The sequence below is a fragment of the Planococcus citri genome, chromosome 2, assembly GCF_950023065.1.
Source record: "Planococcus citri chromosome 2, ihPlaCitr1.1, whole genome shotgun sequence".
Classification (NCBI taxonomy): domain Eukaryota; kingdom Metazoa; phylum Arthropoda; class Insecta; order Hemiptera; family Pseudococcidae; genus Planococcus; species Planococcus citri.
In genome coordinates this window covers 11,858,703-11,884,226 of record NC_088678.1, presented here as the reverse complement: position 1 = coordinate 11,884,226, position 25,524 = coordinate 11,858,703, and the positions used below count along the sequence as shown (strand labels likewise).

The window sequence follows — 25,524 nt, the reverse complement described above, 5'->3', positions numbered from 1 at the left end:
CTTACAGAGGGGGTAAAAATGGATTCTGGTGTAAATTATTGTTTTTGGTAAACAAGCTGTCGTTTCCATAAACATAGAACCCCCCGAACACAAATATGACGTCCAATTTCATGCTACCCTCAACCACGTCCCTCCAGTGCCTCTGCCCCCACCTCAATTTTCACTATTATATTAAAAGTTGAGCTTTATAATAATATTTGTGTCGTTCTCATATGAATCAAACACCCCGAACACGAATATGAAGTCAAATTTTATGCTACCCTCATCCACACCCCTCCGGTGCCTCTGCTCCCACCTCAACTTTTACTGTATTAAAAGTTGAGCTATTCTCATAATATTGGTGTCGTTTTCATATGAATCAAACACCCCCATCCAATTTAGCTTTACCCGATGCTATAAAGTGGGAATTTTCCAAGCAGTTTTGCGCTCTTGTTTCACTGAGATGGATGCCGATTACAAACGGATGTTCATTTTTTTTCATCTTTTTTGAGAAGAAGAAGCGTTTTTTTCTTCTCAAGCCTACATTATAGGTACCTATATTCGTACACGATTTACTTTGAATAATACTTTGCAGGCAAATTTCAGTCACTGAGGTCCCTCCCTTTTAAAAATTAGAAAAATAAATGACATATTTATTCAGTCGCGTGGCCAGGGAGTGAAGGGGCCATTGTTCTGTCATAGTATATATGGCCTGTATTCCAGGGAATAATCCTCACGATTATTCCTTGGAATAATCCATGTACCATCACTGTAAGTAGGCGAAGTACCACGAATAACCTAGAGAAGGGAGATAGAATAGGTACCCATGATAGGTAGGGGAACTTGGTGTAATGAAGGTTGGCTCTCGTTGGCTCGGTCTAGTATGTTTTTACCTAGGAACGTTTTAACACTGTTAAATATCGAGTTGTATCAGTTAATATTGTTAATTTGTTAATTGTTTGCGAATTCGCGTATAAATGTGTATTATCTTACAAAGAACTAAATCGTTGTTACCGTGATATGCTAATAAATCATGTAGTATTGATCTGTCCAATCGTTTATTTCGTGAGATAACTTATTATTCGTATTCGTGGTAAAGAATTAACTTGTGATGAAAGATAGAGTACAATAAGGTAGTCAGGAGTCTCATAAGAACTGAACACATTGCTAAAATATACCTTATTGGACGAAGATTGGGAAAACATCTAAGCTATTAGGTCTTTCTAATTCAACTATTAATTATATCTTTTCAGTTCTTCCTTGCGAACGAAAATTTTAAATAAAACATGCAAAAGTGAACGTTTTTTTTTTGTTGTTCGGACCCATTTTTTGAAACTTTCGCTCTCGCTTCCCTCGAGCAATAATTTTACCTTCATTTTCATAATATAATCACCACACATCACGATAGGTTTCCGGGAAATGACTCCTAATTTCGATTTTTCATGCCTAAAAATCTGGTTTCGCCTCCTCCTTGAGGAAATTCTGACTATGCCACTGTATTTATTTGATTTCTGCTCTCCGAGAAGCTTAATTTTACCCCCCCCCCCATCCAAAAAATGAGACGGCAAAATTGTTTGGTTCTGACCCAATTATCCCCCTCCAAGGAAAAATCCTGGCACTGGTACTGGAGAAGTCTGACTTTTCTTTAAATAAAATCTTTTACGAACGAATTGATTCATTTTTTTTTGAAACATTTGTACCGAAATTGATCTGTTTACAATCGAATCGAATCATTTACAAACGATTGGTGATTAAATAAATTGATTCATTTATTGTTGAATCATTCGCAAACGGATCAATTAATTTACGATTGATTAGGGTTTTGTGAAATTATTGTATACGAATTGATCTGTTTTCAAGCTAAGTAAATCGAATCGAATCAAATCATTCACAACTGATTGGCAATTGAACAAATTGATTGATTTTTAGGTGAATCATTCGTGAACGAATTAAATTTTCAAGTGAATCATTCGCGAACGAGTTGATACGTATAAGTGCCTCCTTCGCGAAGGAATTGATTCATTCACTCAACTTATGGTGAATCATTCACGAACGAATTGAATACTTCTCGGTGAATCATTCGCGAACGAATCGATTCATTTCTCAATTTTTGATGAATCATCTGTGAACGATGTGATTGGTACAAGTGACTCGTTCGCGAAATAATTGATTCGTATAAGTGAATCGTTCGCGAACGAATCGATTCATTTACTCAATTTTTGATGAATCATCCGTGAACGAATTGATTGGTACAAGTGACTCGTTTGCAAACGAATCGGTTTATTCCCTCAATTTATGTTGAATCATTCACGAACGAATTGAATAATTCTGAACCATTCGTGAACAAATTAAATTTTTAAGTGAATCATTCGCAAACGAATTGATTCGTATGTGACTCCTTCGCGAACGAATTAATTCATTCACTCAACTTATGGTGAATCATTCACTCAACTTATGGTGAATCATTCACTCAACTTATAGTGAATCATTCACGAACCAATTAAATACTTCTTGGTGAATCATTCGCGAACGAATTAATTCGTATAAGTGACTCGTTCGCGAACGAATCGATTCGTACAAGTGACTCGTTCGCGAACAAATCGATTCATTCACTCAATTTATGGTGAATCATTCACGAACGAATTGAATAATTTTTGGTGGATTATTCACAAACGAACTGAGTAATTGTTGGTGAATCATTCGCGAACGAATTGATTGGTACAAGTGACTCGTTTGCAAACGAATCGATTCATTCCCTCAGTCTATGTTGAATCATTCACGAACAAATTGATTCATAGGTATGTGACTTCTTCGCGAACGAATTGATTCATTCACTCAACTTATGGTGAATCATTCATGAACGACTTAAATACTTCTTGGTGAATTATTCGCGAACGAATTAATTCGTATAAGTGACTCGTTCGCAAACGAATTGATTCGTACAAGTGACTCGTTCGCGAACGAATCGATTCATTCACTCAATTTATGGTGAATCATTCACGAACGAATTGAATACTTCTTGGTGAATCATTCGCGAACGAATTGAATACTTCTTGGTGAATCATTCGCGAACGAATTAAATAATTCTTGGTGAATCATTCACGAACGAATTGAATACTTCTTGGTGAATCATTCGCGAACGAATTGATTTGTATAAGTAACTCGTTCACGAACGAATCAATTCATCTACTCAATTTTTGATGAATCATCCGTGAACAAATTGATTGGTACAAGTGACTCGTTCGCGAACGAATCGATTCATTCACTCAATTTATGGTGAATCATTCACGAACGAATTGAATAATTTTGAATTATTCGTGAACGAATTTATTCATATAAGTGACTCGTTCACGAATGCATCGATTAATCTTCTCCATTTTTGGTGAATCATTCGCGAACGAATTGATCCGTATAAGTGACTTATTCGCGAAGGAATCGATAAATTCATATTTGACTGTCTGGTGACTTTCTTGGTGACAGATTGACCGAGAGTCGCCAAGATTCACCGCAAGTCACCAAGTTCAAAATCGATCAGCATCACAAATGATCACTGCTTGGTGAATCTTTCACAAAGAAGTCACCAGATAGTCAAATATGATTTTTCTATGTTTTGGTGACTTCTTGGTGACTGATTCACCAAAAGTCACCAAAAATCACCAAGTTCATAATCGATCACAAATAGTCACTTCTTGGTGAATCTGTCACCAAAAAGTTTTCAGATGGCCAATTATGAATTTTCTATGTTTTGGTGAATTCTTGGTGACCGATTCACCAAAAGTCACCAAGATTCACAAAAGCTCAAAAAGTTCGAAATCGATTAAAAATAGTCACTGCTGGCGAATCATTCACAAAGAAGTCACCAGATATTCAAGTATGAATTTTCTATGTTTTGGTGACTTCTTGGTAACAAATTCACCAAAATTCACCAAGTTCAAAATCGATTGCAAATGATCACTGCTTGGTGAATCAGTCACCAGATTGTGAAGTATGAATTTTCTATGTGACTTTTTTGTGACAGATTCACCAAAAGTCACCATTTTCTACCAAAAGTCACCAGATTAGTCACATATGAATTTTCTATGTTTTGGTGACTTCTTAGTGACAGATTCACCAAAATTTACCAAGCTCAAAATCGATTGCAAATGATCACTGCTTGGTGAATCAGTCACCAGATTGTGAAGTATGAATTTTCTATGTGACTTCTTTGTGACAGATTCATCTAAAGCATCCAATATTCACCAATGGTGACCATGATTTACCAAAAGTCACCAGATAGTAAAATATGAATTTTCTATGTTTTGGTGCACAGACTTCGTGGTAGCAGATTCACAAAACAGTGACCTCATGTGATCGATTTTGTACTCGGTGTCTATTCGTGAAACTTGGTGACTTTTGGTAAATCAGTCACCACAAAGTAGACGAAACAGAACATTCATATTTGACTGTCTGGTGCATGCCTTACCTATTGATGAAATAATTCACCAAAGCAGTGACCATTGAATCAATTGTTACGCAATTCTGTCCACTTCTGACTTGAAAAAAATTCACTTTCGAACTGTAAAATGATTTTTACTTCAACTTTCTAAATTCAAGATGGCTGGTGACCTAACCGAGATATTTAAAACGGTGGAGGGGGAGGGAAGATAATCAATCGCCAAAAAAATCAATTCATACGATCCAAAATTTATTGAAAAATTGCTTCAAAAGATATCAAATTCATCAGCAAGGGGTCAATCACCCAGTTTCCTTCTTTTCTCATTGACTTCTCCTCTATAAAAACGGGCAGTAATTAAAACCCTCCCCCTCCACTAACACAAAAAAGAAAAAAATCATAAAAAAATAAACCAATAAGAAAAAAAACTAAATCAAATATTTACCGTTCCATCTGGACTGCATACTTTGATTCCTGTCACCGATACCACTATCAGTACTGGCTTGGCCGAGGAGCTATCCTGAAACGAAAACATTCTCTATTATGGCTTTTCCACTAGACTGAGTTCAATTCATTCATCAAGCACATATTAAGTTTCCATCGAAGAAAAACATAGGTCGATATAAAAGGCTTCAAAATAGGTCTTTGGGGAAGTTTGCACACGACATATTCGCCTTATACTCGTATATACGTACGTAGCTGACACACATCCTGTAATCTCTCCACTTCCTTCTCATCGTTCCACATCCGAGCATAGCCTATATATTCTTTTTTAGTGCAACAAAACTTGGCACCTTGCTCGGTCAAAGGCTCGTTGCGCAATTAAAACATACACCCTCACACATCACATTGTCTTTTTTTTCTTCTCTCAAAAACTATACGCATCGTATGAATCTAAAAAAAAATACACAGCTCTGATTTTTTTCAACTCCATACCGGAAAAAATGTTCGACGATGCTTATAATGTAGATTTTCTTTTTCTATCCCACCACCATGTGTACATATACACGTTCCAGCCACATATGAAAGATGTTTATTTCGCATGCACGGTGGCATCCGGCCAAAGGTTCCAATCTCGAAAAAATAAATTTGAAAATAATGCTTTCACTTCGTTATGGCCCGTAATACCTTTTATCTTTGATAAATAACAGAATTTTCAAAGGATTTTCCTTTGTGTCAGCGATATACCTACGTTGATTTATACGCTCGGGCCAAGAACGATGAGAAGAACCAACTAGGTAAAAAAAAAACCAGTAATGAAAAACAAGCAGCACAAAGGAAAAGATTACCTCTTTTTTTATAAATTTTTTTCCATACGCGAATAAATGATTCGTTTTTCTCCCATCCTCCTCCTCCTCCTCCTCCCACTCGGTACAGACGGTGGAAGGAAAAAAATTCCCACTAATTAAATTTTCTTGCTCGAATAACATTTACATATTTGTTGAATGAAGGATGGGATTAAAGGAGGACTGGAGGGGGGGAGGGGGAGAAGAAAAAAAATCATTTCGATAATGTAAATTTCGACGAGAGAAAAAGTAGCTTAATGCATCCATAGTCCCGGATTAGGCTCGCATTTCATATTCTTTTGTAATATTTAGTAAGCGAAAAAAATAAAGCTCTTTGGGTATTATAGAGCACGAGTATATATATACGAATAAAACGTCACGAGAGAGGGGTAGCAGGGAGCGAAAAATTCAAATCTCCAGTACCCGCGTTACAATTTCTCGTATATTTATTACAGCCTAAAATTCAACAAAAGCTCGTCTTTTTTCTTTATAACCTTTTAAAAAGTGACAACCCCGAAAAAAAACATTCTCCATAAAAAAAACTCGGACATCTCTACGCTCATATGCGGAAATCTCCCATTGGGGACAATTTCTGGCAGCAGTTTATATAAGAGGGAAATGGCATCCGAGTAGAGTATCCTTCATCGCGAATATCGTCACGAAGACGTTGATAAATTCAATTTGAAAATTGTCATCGTCGAGTTAAAACTCATTCCCTCGATTCTCTGATTACCTCCATATTGCGTCTACGTATAGACTGGAAACAGATTGAAAAATTAGCTCGAATATACGCCATCTCATTCGTAATACGTATTAATAATTTCAAGCAAGACGACGACGTCGATGAAGGTAAAGCTTACACTGCAGTCCAAAGAGAGATTCGGAGTATAAGGGGGATAACTAGCAACCCCCTACACGTAATATTCTTACGATATATGTATTTTCTAAAATATAATACGCCTCTTTTATTACTTTGTACCTATGTACTCGTATACCCGGCCACGTATACGAATAGATGATTGATTTTCCATCAGAGGAGTTTGCTGATTTATACTTCTACACATTTTCCAATACCAGGCTCGGCTTCGTAATAAATAACATCTCTCAGCGAGACCTTATATACGTAATAAGAAGGCTTATACCCTTAATGGATGTTTCAGACGAGACACACACGTAGACCTATATATCGGTACATAGGAGCTCTCGTACTATAATGTGAACTCTTTCGAATGAACGGTACGAAAGAAAAAGCCGCGAAAATGCTATAGAGCGAACTGTACGGTGTGGAGTATTTGCCATTAATGGCGTTATAAATTGCCCCCTTGGCTTTAGTTGCTTTATAATATACAATGTAAATGTTTGCAACATCTTTAGACTACCATATTATAGTGACTTTATCATAGATGCTAGTTTTATTCTACACTGCTTCCTGTTTTTTTTCTCGTATTTTTTTTTCTTTTCTTTTCAAAGGTCAAATAGGCGTAGATATTTTACAAGAGATCAAGGTTTTGGCAAAATATTCGCAGTTTGGGTATTCTTCTTGGGTGCGATTTAATACCTACCTACGCGAACTAAAGTGAAATAAATTTGGAAAATTTGGTCATATTTTATTTTTATTGCGAAAATTTTGAATAAAATTACGAGCCTATTGAGGTTATATTTTTTTCAACATGAAAATATGTATGCGAATTTTTGAAAACGTATGCACCTAAATGTGTTTATATCAGAGTTCAGAATATCACGATAAGGGTTGTAATGGAGACGGAAGGGGAGCCACATTTTTGGGTCATTCCACGTTAATTCGACCAAGAAGTAGTAAGGGGAGGGGGGTCAGTAATTTTTTCGAAATTTTTCCTACATATCGTACTAGATAGTGCTAACGTAGAACCAGGTAGTAAAGATGTTTGGAATGCAACCAAACAAATTCTGAATCTGCAAACACCTATAACCTCCCAAATTGTCTATAACAACCACACAGCCACCTCTGACAGCAATAAATGCAAACTATTTGCTGACTATTTTGAAAACCGCTTTAAACCTCATACTCCAGACATGAACCATGTGAACCAATCAGCAACATCACAGAGTTTATGTTACAAATTCACCAACGTCTCCAAACTCGTGTTTCGAATTAAAAAACTAAAAACTAAAAAATCACCTGGCCTAGATAACATAAATAATCAACTTCTCAAAAACATGCCAATCTGTTGTATTCGAATAATCCGAGATACAGTAAGCGCTGCTTATTATCATTGAGGTTATTAGAATAATTCGCTTAATAGAATGGGAACAGTTGTATCTTTTTACATTGAAAGAATTTCGCTTTATGTGGTAATTGAAGGTGAATTAAGTCGGTTAATGGAATTGGAAATTTTTCAAAAAGCAACAAAGATCAATAAAATAGGAATACTTTTTGTCAAAACCAAAAAAAAAGTCTCATTTTTTGATCGAAAAATTGGAAAAAATCTCCCATTTTCAACGAAGATTATCTTGCCTCTTGCTAAAATTGTCAAAATTCTCGGCTTTTTGTAAGAAGTTCCAATTGAGGCTGCAACCCCTGGTGCAGCGCTAGTGTGTTTGCATTGTTTTAGAATTGAAATAGGGGTATAGTTCCAAAAGTTGCCACCTCAATTACATGCAAATTCAGGTGCCGCGCTAGTGTCGTTTAGTTGAAATAGGGGTATTAGTTCCAAATGTTGCAACCTCAATACAACCCACTTTTTTCCAAAAAGTGTTCAATGATCTAGCATTTTGCCAAAAATTATCAGAAAGTCCATATTTTTAATTTTTTTATTTGAAATGGTCAAAAATTTCAAAAAAATTGTTGTTCTCTTACCTAAAAAATGCAAAAAAATTCTCACGTTTCGAAAAAAATTAAGAAAAAGTGTTATTACTTTGCCAATAATTCCCAAAATTGCCTCATTTTTGTTTTTTGACAAAAATGTTTTGCAATTTTGCTACAGATTGTCACTTTTTTTCACAAATTATCAAAAGCCTCGTTCATTTTCCCGAAATTGCCGAAAAGTACCATTTTTTGCCAATAAAAATCATCTTTTTTTAATTGTTCATTTATTGGAATAATTCGGTTAATAGAATAGCAACCACTTGGTCTCAATCCGATCACATTAAGTGGTGCTTACTGTATCTGCAACGCTTGCCTAAAACAAGGATATTTCCTATAAGAATAGAAAAAAGAAATCATTGTTTTAATCCCAAAGAAAAGTCCTGATCCAACTTCTCCTGCTAGCTTTAGACCAATCAGCTTACTGACTTCACCTTCCAAATTACTAGAATGTATCATCTTGAAGCGCTTAATTGATCACACCAACAGACACAAAATATTGCCACAGTTTCAGATCAACTCCATCATCTTACCAAAATTATCCACCAAGGTTTTGAAAATAAACAGTACACCGCCACACTGTTTCCCAACATTAAACAAGCTTACGATTCTATATGGCATTCCGGTATCCTACAAAAATTGCAGAATACTCAAGTACTTACCTCATTACTTATTTGATATTATCAAATCGTTCTTATCAGACCCTTACTTCCAGATTTGCATCAACAATTCAGTTTCAGACCCTAAACCTATCTTCAGAGGCGTACCTCAAGGAGCTGTTTTAAGCCCTACGCTTTTCAACATCTACTGCAAGGACATCACAACTTCATCAAATGCTAAAATTCTATCCTATTCGTAAAATTTGTGAATAGCGATAAATTGTGCTGAACCGAATAATAATAAAACTTTCATTCATTCAATTCTTTTTGAATTTTGATTCTTTTGTGGTGAGTTTGTCATCGAGTGAAAGGATTTTTTCAACTTTTTTACAGATAAAAAGAGCAGTTTATAATCCAGAACCTATCCTTGAATTCAAAGGACATCCTTTAGTTTTTAAACCAACTACCAAATTCCTTGGACTTACTTTTGATAAAAAACTTACTTGGACACCTCATTTTCTCAACATAAAAGCTCAACTAAACAAACGTCTAAATTTACTAAAAATTGTTAAAAATCCAAAGTATAACCCATCACGCCAACTATTGCTTCACTTGTACAAAGCTCTGATACGTAGTAAAATTGAATATGGAAGTCCATGCTTTACAAACTTGTCAAATAAAACTACTAACATTCTCAAAACTGTTCAAAATTCCTCCTTGCGCATCTGCATAGGTGCTCTCTATTTGTCTCCAATTGATAGCATTTATTGTGAAGCTGCAGAGCTTCCTCCTGATTTTAGGAAAATTCTCATGACAAACAAATTCTTGACAAGTGTTGCAAATAATCCATCTCACCCTCTTCAAAGGTCACTCAATGTCTACAGCTCTCAGCATTTCCTCCATACTTCAGGTCCAATCCCAGAATTTATCAAAAATATGAACAACCTACAAATTGACCTAAAAAACCTAATACATAAACTAATATCTTATCCCCCTTGGTCTCTTGAACCTATACAGATGGAATTTTACTTAAGAAACTACCCAAAACATGATCACTCCCCATTATTAATCAAGAGTCATTACTTAGAACTGTTATCTAACTATACTGAATATAACTTATGCTTCACAGATGGTTCAAAAATTTCTAACATTCATACTGGTTATGCTTACTCAATTAATGACAAAGTTCTCAGTTTCAAAATTCACAACTGTGCCTCAATTTTTACTGCTGAACTCACTGCCATAAAACATTGCCTAATAGATATAATTTCCATTCAATCAGAAAATAAAAAATTCTTAATCCAAAGCGACTCACTAAGTTCACTGCTATCCATTCAAAACATTTTTTCTGACCATCCCATAGTCCAAGACATACATAAGTCCCTTTTTAACCTCCAATATTACGATTACTCAATTAGCTTCATGTATGTTCCCAGCCACATAGGTATTACTGGAAACGAAACTGTTGATAGATTAGCAAAAACAGCCGCTGCCCCCTCCCCTCTTACCTCTCTCACTCCTGATGACATTAAATCTCTAATCACTCACAACACATTTACTAACTGGCAGAACTTTTGGTCACAACAAACTTCAAACAAACTCTTCCAACATAAAAAAACTACCCTCCCCTGGAAAAATCTAGGCCACCTGAACAGAAAAGAAGAAATCTTGATTACTAGACTAAGAATAGGCCACACAAAAATTACTCATAACCACTTATACCAAAAAGAACCAAAACCCTCATGCCAATTTTGCAGAAACGAACCCACATCCATCCAACACATACTTTTCAACTGTCCCCAACTAAAACAAAACAGACTTACGCTACAGATGAAAGAAAACCCACCTACTATCCCTGACGAACCCTCAGAAATTCAAAAATTCATCTCCCTAATAAAAAACATCAACCTCACAAACCAAATCTCCCCCCCCCCCTTACGGGTGTAATAATCTTGTAATTATAAACACCCAAAAAAAAAAAAAAAAAAAAAAAAAAATTTGGAGAGGGATTCAATAAAAAGTTGTAAGGTTACTGTAAAAGGAAGCGGGGAAAATCTTGGAAACCCTGACTTTGAACTATATCGCTTTCCTATTGGAATTTCAAATTTTAAAATTTGCATTGAAAATCACTTTTTTGGTGATAATTCATCATATTACATACATCTACTTGGAAGTAAGAACCATTTTTTGAACCTACTTACTCAAAAAATGACATAAAAAAGTGAAAAAATTTCAAAAACTGTGTTCATTACTCCCAAGCAGATATAATACATCGAATCCTCTTCCAATCTTCTCAGAATAAAAAGTCAAAGACGGCTCATCACCCCTCCTAGTCTCCAACATACTCGTACTTACGCCAGCCAAAGTCATGGCCTCATGGGCTTTCAAGTAAAAGTTCCTGGGGAAATTGAAAACTGGCTGAAGGCTCCAGAATAATTGAAAACTAAATTATTATCTTTTTGGGGGGAGGGGGATGAATTACACTGGTTCACTTCGATTAAGAACAAAAATCACGAGACATTAAAATTTTGCCATACCTAATAACAAGTTCTTTACATTTTTCAAGTTTTTATAAATTTTCTCTAAAAACCAAAAAATGAATTCAAGTTTTTAAAAAGGTATTGAGACATATCATTGCGATCTGGCTTGGAGTCGTTCAAATTCAGTTGTGTCGGACTGTCGGTTCATGAAAATAGTACAGAAAAAGCTCCAAACCCTGAAAAAAATCGTCAAAACTTTTTTTATGAAATTTGAAAATGCTCCAGATAACAGAAAGTTTACATTCGAGTGGTGCTATCAAAAAATTATGTAGATCGAATGAAATCATCACTATAAGTACAAGTAATTATGGCTCTATCAACTCTCGTTAAAATCTAATTCGATAGTATTTAATTCTTCTCAGACCATTCCACTGCAGACTCCATCCACGAGTAATTTTCTACTTCATTAAAACCCCTAAGCAGATATGGAACAAGTTGACATCTCTTTGACAAGTCCGACAAACCCCTACGTAACGCATCGTTAAATAAATCTCATCGAAGAAAACTAAGAAAAGGATTAAATTTCTCGCAAGAAAATGGCTGAAAAACGATGCTGCAACAAAGTGAAGTAGGGCGAGTGAATGAAGACAAAGTATTTTTCCTAATTGAAAGACGATTCGCGAAGAAATCTACGTAGTAGGTGCCTCAGCTCAGCTAACACGAGAGAGGAAATGTGCACAGGAGTGTATAAGATGACGACTACGACAATGATGAAGGTGACAGGCAGAGTAAAAGGTCTATTCTACACGGTGACACTGACACGAGCGTAACTGCGTACAAGAATGAAAGGGTACAGCACCTAAAACATGCTGTGGTGGAAAACTAGTGAGTATGGAGATGCACAGTACATGGGAAATTTTGACACCAGCCCATTTATCTTATCAGTGAAAGCCACTTGAGCGGCAGGCGTCTCGTCGTGCAGCCTGCGTCGTCGCTGTGACATCTATTAAATAATGTAACAGGGATTAAATTCGTGGAGAGGGACGTTGACTGCTGATGCTGATGTGGCACACCGAACACTAAAAGGTTGAAATGCGACCAACTCGGGTACCAACTACCTACCTTGTACACGAGTTAATCGAGAGTACGTATTACACAAACTCACAAATGAGCCGACGTAATTGCAATAAGTCTACCCCTTTTCTATAGGCAGTGTTTCGTGTAGAAATGAGACTATTTCGAAGATGGGAGAAGGGCAGAAACACGCTGATACATTCTCTCATAAGGCTCATCGTTATATTAGTGCACTTAGTTAATTAAAGCATCGGCAAATGGACAGACACGCCGACCGCCGTAATCAGAGGTAATTTAATTTACATCGCGTCAATATACGAATATTATAGGTTCCTCTGTGAGTACCCATAACTCGATATTGTTCAGTGTTTACCCTTGGAGGAAATTTCAAACCAACCAAACAATGCGGAAAAAATGACAATACGATGAAGAAATGAAATTTATCCTGCGCATAGAGATGTGCTGTGCTTGCTCTGGCTCATGCACCGAGTATACGTAAAGCTGCAAAGCTGATCGTCGCTGCTTTCCTGCCTCTTGTACTCGTATCTACTTCGTCATAGGTTTTATAACACCTTTGAAAATTACATTTCGCCAGACCAAAATCCCTATCCAATTTAACTCGTCGTTCTCGGATTTTATATATTTTTTAAACCGTTCTCCTTTTCGTTGCTGACAATGCATCCTAAAATGTCATCTCGGTTCGAATCCAGGCTCGGGATAAAGATGAAAAAAAATACAACCAACTATTTAAAAAGCTTCGCTGTCTGGTTTCTCCAACGATGGCTGGCGGAGAGTAGAAACACGTTGAAGAAACACACCGTGCAATTCCATAGAATTTCCTACCCTTTTTCATAGGTACGGTGTGTATATAGTATAAGTTACAAGCTTTACATTTGTGGCGAACTAAAAAGTCCATTAAATAGCCGATAAAAGAAAGCTCACTATAATGTGGTTGTTTCGTAAACCACTGACAAACCGTGTACACTGTACATAGGATATATCAAGCTATTTTCTGCCCACTTAACTGTGATAAGCATTTCCCCCTCGACATGTACTTTTCTTTCTCGTTGCTCGAAATAACATTCGAAAACGACCTCACGAGCACACACCGTCGTCTTCGTCGTCGTTGCTTGATAAATTGATATTGCTTTCGTTTGTCTAGGTTTCTTAAATCTCGCATTTCTTAGCGTGCAGTTTCGTCTATCTTTTCTTTTTTCTTACATGTAACTTCTGTGTTGGGTCTAGCATCTCGAGGTTTTTATTACGACTGTTTTCTCTCGAGTTTATTTGCTTGATTGAAATAAATACGAGTATCTGGTAAAGGTTCCGGTTGATTGAGATCTCCAGAAATTAACGCTGAATTGGAAAAAAATTCGCTCGTTGGGGTTTTTTTGGTTTGAAATTTGAGAATTTTTGCGAGTCGAAAATCGAGGAATTAGTTTCATAGCTAGCTGTATTTTTCAAAAATTTTCGAAAATTCTTCAAAACTTATGTTCTATACAGTCCTCTTTTTAATCTCTATTTTCAAAGACCAAAGGCCAAAAAAAAATTAAGTTCCTAACGAGAAAAAAAGTGTGCCAATTTTTTATTTTTGATTTCAGTACCAAGCTATTAGGGTGACTCTTAACTACATACATGGCAAAAAAAATGGTGATTTCTTCTGCTCCCAACCCTCAAACTGATGACCTCTGGCAAGGAAATAATTTTTTATTTTATTTTTGAAAAACTAGGGCTGCAGTGGGTCTTTTAATTTTCAAGGATTAAAAAAATCCAACTTCAAAGAAAAATGTTCACAATTCAAAAATTTTAATTTCCAGCACCTCTAAAAAGTCTCTTTTGAGTGAAATGAACTTTCATGACGATAATATCCCCCTCCCTAGAAATCCAAGTTGTTGCCCCCTCCCCAAAATATATAGTGAAATTCGTGCTTTACATTAAAAAGTCTAATATTGCTCATTTTGTGTATTTTGTTAATGTACATAGAATATTTCATTTCTTACCACTCCCACATTTCGAAATTATGGCAACTTCCCCTCCCCCTCTCCGTAAAAAATCAATTTAAGAACTTTTTTTTAGTCAACTGGGGGCTAGTTGGGTTTGTGATACTTAGTTGAGAATTTTAGGTCCTCTGCTCCCTCCTTCTCCAATTAAGGAAGCATTCGCCACGACTCTGAGTGATAAGTGAAATTCAAAATCTGTTCCCAAAAGCTAATGAATTTCAAATAAACCAAATTTGATCTGCTCATTATTTTTCTTGTACAATTTCTCTCAAATTGACTGGCGATCGTCAGGGGCCCATGTTGAAATTAAAAATACACTATTTTCACTTTCTCTAAACATGAATTTTCACAAGCTTTTGCCCTCGCTTTGTTCGGGTCTGTTTGCTTTTCATTCATCTACTTGTGGAGTCAAAAAAAAAAGACTCATTGTAAAAGAACCAACATTAATTTTCATCTCTCAACATACAAATTTTTGAAAGATGTTGTGCCAGCTTTGTATGGGCTCCTGTGATTTGATTTTCTTCTTTCAAATTTGTCATTATCGTCATCGTTTCCTTATAAGCAATAGGCCTGTTAGCCTTGTCTGCTATGATGTGGAACTTGTTGAGGATGAACCTGAGGTATCGGTGAGTTTCCTCCTTGGTCTCCCTCTCCATCTTTTCCCCGTTCATCAATACATGATCTTCCTTTTCTAAATCCATTTTGACTTTCTGACATCTTTTCTTCTCCATGTTCTACCAGTTGTTTCACCAGTATCTTCCCATATATCTTGTAGCAGGTGTTGAGTAGACTTATTCCTCTGTAGTTTTTCAGGTTTGACAATCGCTTTTCTTAAACAGGGTATTATGATTGCTGTTTTGAATTTTTCAGGTACATTTTCTTCTTAGTACATCCTATTTAGGAATTCCAGTAGTCTTCTTTTAAATTCACCACTTGTGTATTTGTATGTACAATTCTGTTGGTATGCCATCTCCTCCTGGACCTTTTGCATTTTTCATTGTGTTCAGAGCTTCTTCCCATACAACAATGACCATGCTAATTTCAATGTGAATGTCGACCCATCCACATCCCTCACTTTTGGATGCCACAAATGTCAATGTGAATTTCGACCCTGTGTCCAGCTAATTGTCGATGTAATTGTCAACTGATGTTGATCTGCATTTGTGTCGACAATTGGCTGGACACAGGGTCGAAATTCACATCGACATGGGGCATCCAAAAGTGACGGGTGTGAATGGATCAACATTCACATCAGAATTTATGTCGACCTCCTGCTTCATGAAGTTATAAAATTTGAGTTTAAGAATTTTAAATTTTTTTCCCAAAAAATGATTTCTTCTGATGTGGTTATTGCTCGTGCTGAAAACAGCATTGATGAAAAATCCACTTCCAAAGAAGTACAGATGAAAAGTCTGTATAATCAAAAAGTTGAACAGAAATTCCTTGTATCAAAGATGGTGCAATACTTTATCTAATCGTAAGAGTACTAAACTAATCCATTTTCATGTCGACATGTCGATGTTGATATTGATGTGAAATTTGACATCAACAAATAAAAAATTTGTTTTCCTCATTGAACAAGATCATATTTTTGAATGTTTACTAAACTTTTAAACACTAAAACAGAAATTTTTACTCTGAAAAAATGGTCGACATAGTTGTAGATGTATATTTCAAGCATCAAATTTTACATCTACTTACATGTCAATCTGGCATGTTGAGGTATCAGAAATGATGAGGAAATTTTGAAAATTTTCATTTACCTGGCTTTTGTATGGACAGAAGATCCCTACTAAATAATTAATTGATCACTTTTCCCTCATTATATTGAAAAAAAACGTAGTCGATGTTAATGTCGATGTTGACAATTGTTGTGCGGGTAGTTGTAGATGTAAATTTGGAGCATTGAATCTTACATCTACATGTTGAGATGGCATGTTGAGATATCAGAAATGATGAGAAAATTTCGAAAATTTTCATTTACCTGGCTTTTGTATGGACAGAAGATTCCTACTAAATAATTAATTGATCACTTTTCCATCATTATGTTGAAAAAAAAAACGTAGTCAATGTAAATGTCAACGTCGACAATTGTTGTGTGGGTTGTACCTCTTTAAATGATATTCTGTCTTCTGTTTCTCCAATTTCATCTTCTATTTTTACATCTTGTGCATTTTTATCACACCAGAGTTCTTCAAAATATTCCTTTGCATCATCAATTTTAATTTTTGGCAATTTCACTTTTTCATTCAAATTTGTGTCAAATTCTCCTTATGATCTTATACAGCTTTCTTTGACCATAACTTGTATGTGCCATGCTCCAGGAATCTGACAAATTTTTCCCCAGATCTCTCGCTGTAATTTCCACATTTTTAGCCACGCCTCCTCCCCCAACCCTTCAGTTCTTTTCTTGTAAGGTTGGCTTATTTTCACGGAATTGAATACAAAATCACAAAAAAAAATCAACAGTACAACTTGCATTCAAGTATCCGAACCTGAGAAAAAGAGATAGGAACAGAAAGATTCAGGGGAAGGGGAGTAAACATTTTGAGGGCCGCACTCTGTTAGAAATTTTGAACATTTTAAAATTTTATAGTGAATTAGTATTTTTTTGAAGATTGATGTAAATGGAAAAGATTAAAAATAGTGAATTATTTTCTCACTAGTAGTCACCACTTTGGTAGTTGGGAGGGGAGAAAATGCCAACTTCGAAAATGAGGACCACCCTAGTACCAACCTTTATGTGGCTAATTAGCTGGAAGAGTCCAGGACGAGGCATCTGGAGTAAAAAGTTGTAAAGTCTGGCAAAAAAAAAAAGGTTGAAAAAATTTCAGTCTGACCCCCTCCCCCCACGACACATCACTTCGTCACGTCTCTGAGCTCAATTAGCCACATGAGCCCAAAACCACTTTTCCAACAAAATTTGCACCTTGTAAATCAATAAATTAATCACTCCTTCACAAAAATTTGGCTCATCATTCAAGAACAGTCGATCATCAGAAAGTTTCTCTGTCGTTGAAACTAAAGTTTTTTTTACATTGAATCACAAATCGTAACTTTGTATGGAAATAAATTTCACGAAGAATGAAGAGCTGAAGAGGCAACGCACGGAGCTAAGATGTTGGTAACTGCTGGTGGATTTTAGTTGCTTTGTGTGCATAAACATACTACAGTATAGAATATGGTAAGAAGAATAAAAAGTTTTATTTGAAGGTTTTATGCACGAGTACGAGTTTTGGAAAATTTTTGGTTTAACGAGATAACATAAATACAATATATATACCGAGCTACCATACATGGGGTTGAACAAACGAAAGAAGTAAACTGAAGAGTGCTGTCTACGGGTAAGAGTTTTACTAATTCTGCCGAACAAGTTATATAGGATACGACGATTGTACATATTCCTACTATACAGTGTGTACTAACTACTGAAGGATAACAACGGCGATGACGACGACAAGAAATTAATAGCTTGTTTGGTATAGGAACATATACGTACCTCTACCTACTATGTTTGCGGCTTTCACGACGAGAAAGCACACTCTCTTTTTGGCTTACTTTTTCGCAGGGCTGGCTTTGAAAAGCTTACCAAGGGTGTGTATTCGCGCGTGGTCACGTCCTCTCATCGTCGATGATTACTTTAAATACTATTTAATGAACGTTTTGGTGCCCTTAATAAAATGGGCTATATAAGGATATAAAAGAACCGCCTTTTCGGTGTCGTTTTCTCTTTAAAAATGAGGGTGATCCTTGAAACAACTTGAAAAGGGACGACCTTTCGGTAATAAATTTTTTTATCAATTACATTGCATACTGTGCTGCGGTGAATCAGCATCAGCGGCATTTATGTCTTGGCGGAAAAAACCTCTCCCTTGTGGTTTGACTTTTGAGAAGAACGTCGAGAAGGTTTTAATTAATCGTACGTCATAGTATGGTTTCATTCGCGAACAAAAGAATAAGTTTTGTGTTTTTTTTTGTTCCAAAGATTACGAGAAGGAGGTAGAGAGAGAGAATAATAATACCGCGATGGTCTTAATTTACTCGACGACGAGCAGGACGACGACTACGACAAATTAGCAAGTAAAATGTTCGACTTTGCCGTCTTTATGTACGATTTAAATTTATGAAAAACGAAACGCGCCATACTTAAGCTTTGTTGTATCGTTTGCAGTGTACTTTGCTACAAAAACTTTAATGCTATGTGCTTTTTATACCTACCTATAAAAGATGAACGTCGGTATTTGGTGAGATTTCGTTTATTCTACTAGTATTTGCAAGTCGTATGAGTGTATTTGAGTATTATGCTACGTTTTTATACCCTTCTCCTCATCACGCAACCATATTGCCTGGATTCGGATTGATATTGCTGGAGTAACACTATTATTATAGGTACCTACTCGTCTCAGAGTATTGCGTTCGAGTTTTGTATTATATACTATACTCGTGTATTTGAGGATTATGGAAAGGATTTTGCACATAATTTCTACATTTATTCGGTCTTCTCTGATGGAAAACCATGAGAGCTGGTATCATTTTTAAAGAGGTTTTAGGAAAGAAATATAATAATATTGATAGAGAAGTGAAAAAAACCACATGGTGAGAAAATGACATAGAGAAATTGGCTCTATAGCAACAGCTTGAATTTTTTTTTTGAGATTGAATGACCTCAAAACTTGATAAGAAACTAAATTTTCATCAATTCTGACTTGATAACCTGCGATATTTGCTATAATCTGTAGGTACCTAGTAAAAAAATTGTGGAGTCCAATGGATTTTTGGAGGGGTTAAATTTAAAAAATGAGTCAATATTCGAGATTAAAACGCTCTTAAAACATCATGAAAGAATATTTTGTCACATGTTATTTTGATGTTTCTACACTTTGATCAAAATTTTAGGGTTCTTCCCCCCCCCCTCTTACATAGATAGGCTTGTGAATATCTAATCACGAAACATTCGCAGTTGTAAATATCGTGAAAATGTATGCTTCCTGAATTTTTTTCGAATTTTTCAATTAGGTACCTACTTATAGCGCTGAGATTTTGCAAGCTTAGCAGTTACGAGCAATTAAACTTCAAAGTTAGACATCATGAACGGATATTTAAACTGCTGAATAAAAATCAACCCCATCTACCTTGAGTTGGGTTGGGTTGGGGTACGAACAATATCGATCTTCTGTCCTTCCTAATGTGAAGAAACTACAATAAAAAAAAAAATTATGAGCAAAATCGAAGGACCAAAACTGAGCTGATTTGACATGAAATGTCCCAACTTCCTAGTACATAGGCTTGAAAAAATACAGAGGAGCAGAGGACACTCTCTTCAATTCGCTTTTCATCAAAGTACCTAATTGTAAAAATGGATACCACCAGTTCTGGTCGAGGGGGAAGGAGGATACAAAGGTCCAAAATAATTATTGAGTTATGAAAATTAAAAAAAAAAAAAGGCAAATTGCCTGTTACTAATTTGAAGAGTATTGAGTTCAAATAGGTATTTATTCATTTTTCAATGCAGAGAGTAACTGAATAAACTACAGATCGAAAAAATAAGTCAATATTTGAATAAAACGCCTTCGAATGAGGAACAATTAATTTATTTCGCTTCATTTTTCAAATTTTCTCATTTTTAATAAAATTGTGGACCGATTGTAGACTTTAACTCAAAATTGAGGGTTTAAAAACTGTTTTACATGATTTTTGAGCGATTTTCGAGAAAGAAGATGTCTCCAAGATCAGTGACGTCGCACTTCAAATTTTCTGGGGGGGGGGAGGTAGGTAAATTGGATACAAAAATGCCGAATGAAATACCAAAAATGAAGAATATGATTTATGAAAATTTTTTTTTTCTTTTTTGGATTTTTGGAGGTCTCAAATCTAAAATTTGCTCATTCTAAAATGAGAAACAAATTTATTAACCCGAGCAAAGCGAGGGAGAGGGTTTTTGAAAATTTATATTTCAAAACGTCTAAAAATGAGTGTTTTTTTAATGCAAGGAAGTTAATTATTGGTTTTTAAAATTTTAGAATTTGACCGAATGATGTTAATTTAAGAAAGTTAATTCTGAAAAAGAAAAGAGAACAGGCTCGAACAAAGCGAGGGTGAAAGCTTCTGAAAATTTGTACATCAAGAGGCACAAAAACGATGATTTTTTATGTTAGGACGAGGAGTTCATTCTTTGGCTTTTGAAATTTTAGGATTTGAATGATGTTTTTTTGAAGGAAGTAGAACAGCCCGAACAGGCCCAAGCGAGGGCGAAAATGATTGAAAATTTGTTTTCCGAGAGGCATAAAAACGATAACCAACTTTTTTTTTTTTGAAATTTTCATCTTGATTTTAAGAAAGAAAAAAAAAACAAGCCCAAGCAAAACCAGGGCAAAAGATTTTGAAAATTTGTGTTTCGAGAAATGAAAAATAATGTTTTTCTTTCATCACAGGCCCTTTTCTAAAATTTTGTCCAATTTGCCGAATTTCCGAATGAAAATTTGACTGTGAGCTGGGGGGTGGATTATACTCTCCTCCAATTCCCCCGTCCCATAGCGACGCCTCTCTTCAGTACTCCAAGTACCAGAATAAAAAAAAAGATTTTTTGCATTGAGCCTCCTTTCCACATTGAGCTAATCTGACAATAAATTGAGAATGTGGGGAAATATTTTTCCTATTAATTATTCAAAGTATTCAAAACCATAGATTTTCAAAACGCTCAAAAAAAACTCTCATCTTTCCTGGAATTTGAATCATTTTAATTTTTTCATATTATGCATCTTATAAAAATTGAAAATCTTTAAAAATTCGAAAAAGTCGTGTGAAGAGAGGTTGAGACTTATTTTTTCTGAAGTTAAAAAATCTTCAAGTTCAATTCTTTCTTGAAATAGTCTAAATTGACGAATTAAGAGAAATTAGGCATTGATGAGTTAAACTGAAAAAGAATTGAAAAAATTTTACAAGCCCAAAATTAAATCGATTTTGAAATAATTTTTTTTGGAAATTTCAAAACTACACCAAAAATTATGGGTTCCTACTTTTCGTATATATATTGTATTTACTTACCTACTCATATTCTTGTAAAAATATTACTCTAAAATTAAGGGGGAAAAAATAAGAAACAAAAAAACGAGTTTCATTCAAAATGTGTTTTTTCGGGGAAGACGGAGGAAGGGTTGCAATTTCAATCACAGGTGAATTCAAATCCAGTTATCAGGTTTTCCCATAGAACGATATAAAAATAATAACGTCCCTTCGAGTTGTTGTCAATTTGTAAGGAATCTAGAAAGCTATTTGTTGTCATCGTCGGAAAAATTAATCATCTTTATTTTTCGAGCTTTTAAAACATATTTTCCTCTTTCGTTTTCTTTCTTCAAGATGCTGGATTTTCCTCCTGTACAATTTTTAATCAATTGCTTGAAAAATTTCTGGAATGAATATTCTGTTCCGAAAACAATGAAATGACGAGGTAAATACAAATAGGCAGAACTTAAAAAGGAAAAAAGAAAAAGAACTAAAAATTAATCTGCGTTGATATCAAAATGAAAAGTAGGCATTTTCAAAACAGACAAAAAATTTTGAAGAATTCCAACAACGAGCGGATTATAAATTTGACATTTATATTAAACGAGACGACGAAAACTGGAGAAAATACACCAAGACTTGCGAGATTCAAAATGTTATTTTTTGTTTAATTTTCAGAGAAGGGTTCTTAAATCTTCTCACAATTATCGTTTTATTTTTTGTTTATTTTATTATTTTTTTGTGAGATTTTTAGAGCCATTTCCATTAGATAATTATCAAATTCCACCCATTTTCGAGTAAGTTGTACTCCGATGGTAACATTTTTTCATCGATTCGCGAACTTTAATAAAAAGAAATCGTCGCTTTTACGCAACAACAATTGAAAAAATAACACGGAACTCCGCAACAATGACGACATCTAAGAAACTCATTTCGAGTTTGGCGAATAATAAAGAAAAAAGCAAACCGCACGAGGTCTTTCAAAGCGTAAAATTCAAGCTTTGAATCAACTGCTGAAAAATATTTTTACAATTCTATCGTCGCAGAGAAACTCGCAATTAAGAAAATAACAAGAATACTGCATCGCGTACCTACCAAGTTATCTTGAAAACCACTTGTTGAAGTCGTCGATCACGTTGAATTTTCACTAAAAGATACTTGTATAGCTACAAGATAAAAATTTGCAGTTTATTTTTATATTTTTGCCTAATTAAAAAAAAAATTAAACTGAAAAATGTTCTGAAAAATTATTCAACTTTCACCGATTTAATTCAAAAATTGAATTTAATTTCGAAAATTTTTCCACACGTTTTCGTACGTACGTAAGTATAAATCGGCTTCGAAACTCGAGAAGAAAACACCCCTACGCGATACTCGAAGCGAACACAGACTGTGGGATTTTCTAACTCGACGAATACGACATTTTCCTACACCCTGTTTACCCTTCTTTTTCCACCATCATCGGTGGTTTATTCAAAACACTGCACGCGTATTCGAGGCGCAGTCTCAATGATGAAAATACATTAAAATGTTACTTTGTTGTTAAACTTTGACCGGCTTCGTGTTGTAAAGCCGCAACCGTTTCGGCCACAAATGAAAAAATTAAAACTTTTTTTGACGTTTCATCTGGATGGTTTCATGAGCGCGTGGATGAAATCAAGCGAATAAAGTATATGAAGGGGTTTTCTCCACTAAGTTACATACTAATCCCCTTTGAAGTGGAATGGAATCAGCAATTTGCCAAAATTAAATAGGTACCTAATCACCTGCTAATAATTCAGTTTTTGGCGAATTTTCGAAAATTAGGTACCTACCCATACTCTTCAGCAAAAATGTACATAATTAATTGTAATTTAAATATGACCAAACATTTACTTTATAATTTTTATACAGGCGCGAACTGTGGAGGCTCTTGGCGGATGCACCGAATGAGGCCCTCAAAATCCCCCCTCCCACCACAAGAATCTTTCTCCAACAGTTTTTTTTTCAAGTTCGGATACCTACTTTTGAATGCGAGTTGCACAATTAAATTTGTTATTCACTTTTGCGAAAATAAGTCAATCTGACAATAAAAAAAAACTAGAGTTTTTTTGAGAGGGGATGGGTAGTGTTGTCTGAAAAAAAAGATGCCAATTTTTTCGAATAAAATGTCGAGTTTTCAAGATGAAATATAAATGAAGAATGATGATTTTTGCCAACTGATATAGGGAGGTATTCAAATTAAGTTGTGTTCATTAAAAAATTGTTACTTTCATTTTTAAATTTACGAAAGTTTCAAACCTTCTTTTTTTTAGTGAAGAGATAAAAATTGGGCCGAGCAAAGCAAAGGAAAAAGCTTTCAAAAATTCGGATTTCGAGAGGTGTAAAATCAATGTTTGAAAACATTTGTTTATTTCTTTTGATCCAAACTTTAAGATTTGAATTATGAGTTTTTAAAAATTTTAATTTTGAAAATGAAAAGTAAACAGACCCGAATGAAGCGAGGGAAGGGCTCGTATTCAATTTTCCCCCGCAAAAAGTAATTTTGTAACCGAGAAAGCTAAAAAAAAAAAAACAAATTCTTGGACAATTAAAACGAGATGACTGACAATTTTCATCACAGGAATAGTTTTCTGACAGTTTCTGGCAAAAAAGTGAGACATATATTTGGACAATTTAAATTAAGTAAAAGTTTGAAATTTTCTGAAAAAAACCAGCTATTTTTGGAAATTTTGTTAACAGGGGAGATTTTTTTACAAGAACTCTGTGGCAATTTCTGGCAAAATACCAAAGCCGAGCTTTCATATAATTTTGAAGGAAAAGAATTTTTAAAGCAAAAATTTGATAATTAGGTAAATAAAAATCAGCAATTTTTAAAAAAAAGAAATTGAGTACATTTTCTCGAAATTTTTTTCAAAAACTGAGATTTTTTGCTTTGCAATTTGTAGCAATTTTTCATAAAAAATCGAGACTTTTCAACTGGGAAAAAGCTCAAATTTTCAGCAAACTGGAAGGCTTTTTGGACAACTTTTGGGAAAAAATAAAACTTTTTAGAAGTTATTGCAAAAAACCGAGAATTTTAACAATTTTAAGCAAAAAGCAAGGCTGACTATTTTTGAAGAAAAGCACGAATTTTCGGCTATTTTGATTCAAAAAATAGTACTTTTGTGAGAAGAAGAATAGCTCTTGGAAAAGCAGCAATGTCTTGGTTGAGGAAAGTCACCACCAACCGGAAAATCGCCATAAAAACAAGAAAGAGACTATAACCAGGACGCTAGTTTTTCCAGTTTTCTTATACTTATGTATGGAGCGGAGACCTGGACATTGAAGCAAGATGATTGAAGAAGAATTTATGCTTTTGAAATGTGGGTATGGCGCAGGATGTTGAGGATACCATACGCTGCGCACCAAACAAGTGCATCAATTGTGGAACAACTGCAAGAACCAACCAGGCTAAATAAAATATGTGAAACCAGGATAATGAGTTACTTTGGACACATAGCCAGAAGAGGACCTGAAAACAATAAAACATTGAAAAAGGAATTCTCTTTGGCAAGGTCCCCGGAACACAAGGGAGAGGAACATCTCCAACAAGGTGGACTAAGATAGTCCGGAAAATAGTTGGTTCAGTTGCGAATGCGGCCATGCTGGCTCAAGACCGAGAGGAGTGGCGGTTGTTGTTGGGGGCACACTAGTTGCTTGCAACTATGACATTGATGATGATGATGATGATGATGAGCAGGATGGCCTTAACCACCTAGCTGTTGATAATTTAGATCCCCTTTTTACTAAATATTCTTTGATCTATTCTTAGAGAGAAGCTTTTGTTACATTGTTACTTGCTCTCTTTA

The 25,524-nt window shown here is 35.1% G+C and overlaps 1 protein-coding gene across 3 annotated transcripts in view; it reads right to left on the bottom strand.

Annotated features, from left to right (window-relative positions):
• Positions 1-25,524, bottom strand: part of LOC135834674 (EGFR adapter protein-like) — a 249,375-nt gene that overhangs the window by 166,210 nt on the left and 57,641 nt on the right. For 2 of the 3 annotated variants that reach the window (XM_065348618.1, XM_065348617.1), the window contains exon 3: positions 4,857-4,931. In XM_065348618.1, the coding sequence (XP_065204690.1) occupies positions 4,857-4,931 (75 nt within the window). Of the gene's footprint in view, positions 1-4,856; positions 4,932-22,789; positions 23,091-25,524 lie in introns of those variants that run through there. The other variant, XM_065348620.1, reaches the window with a different exon arrangement.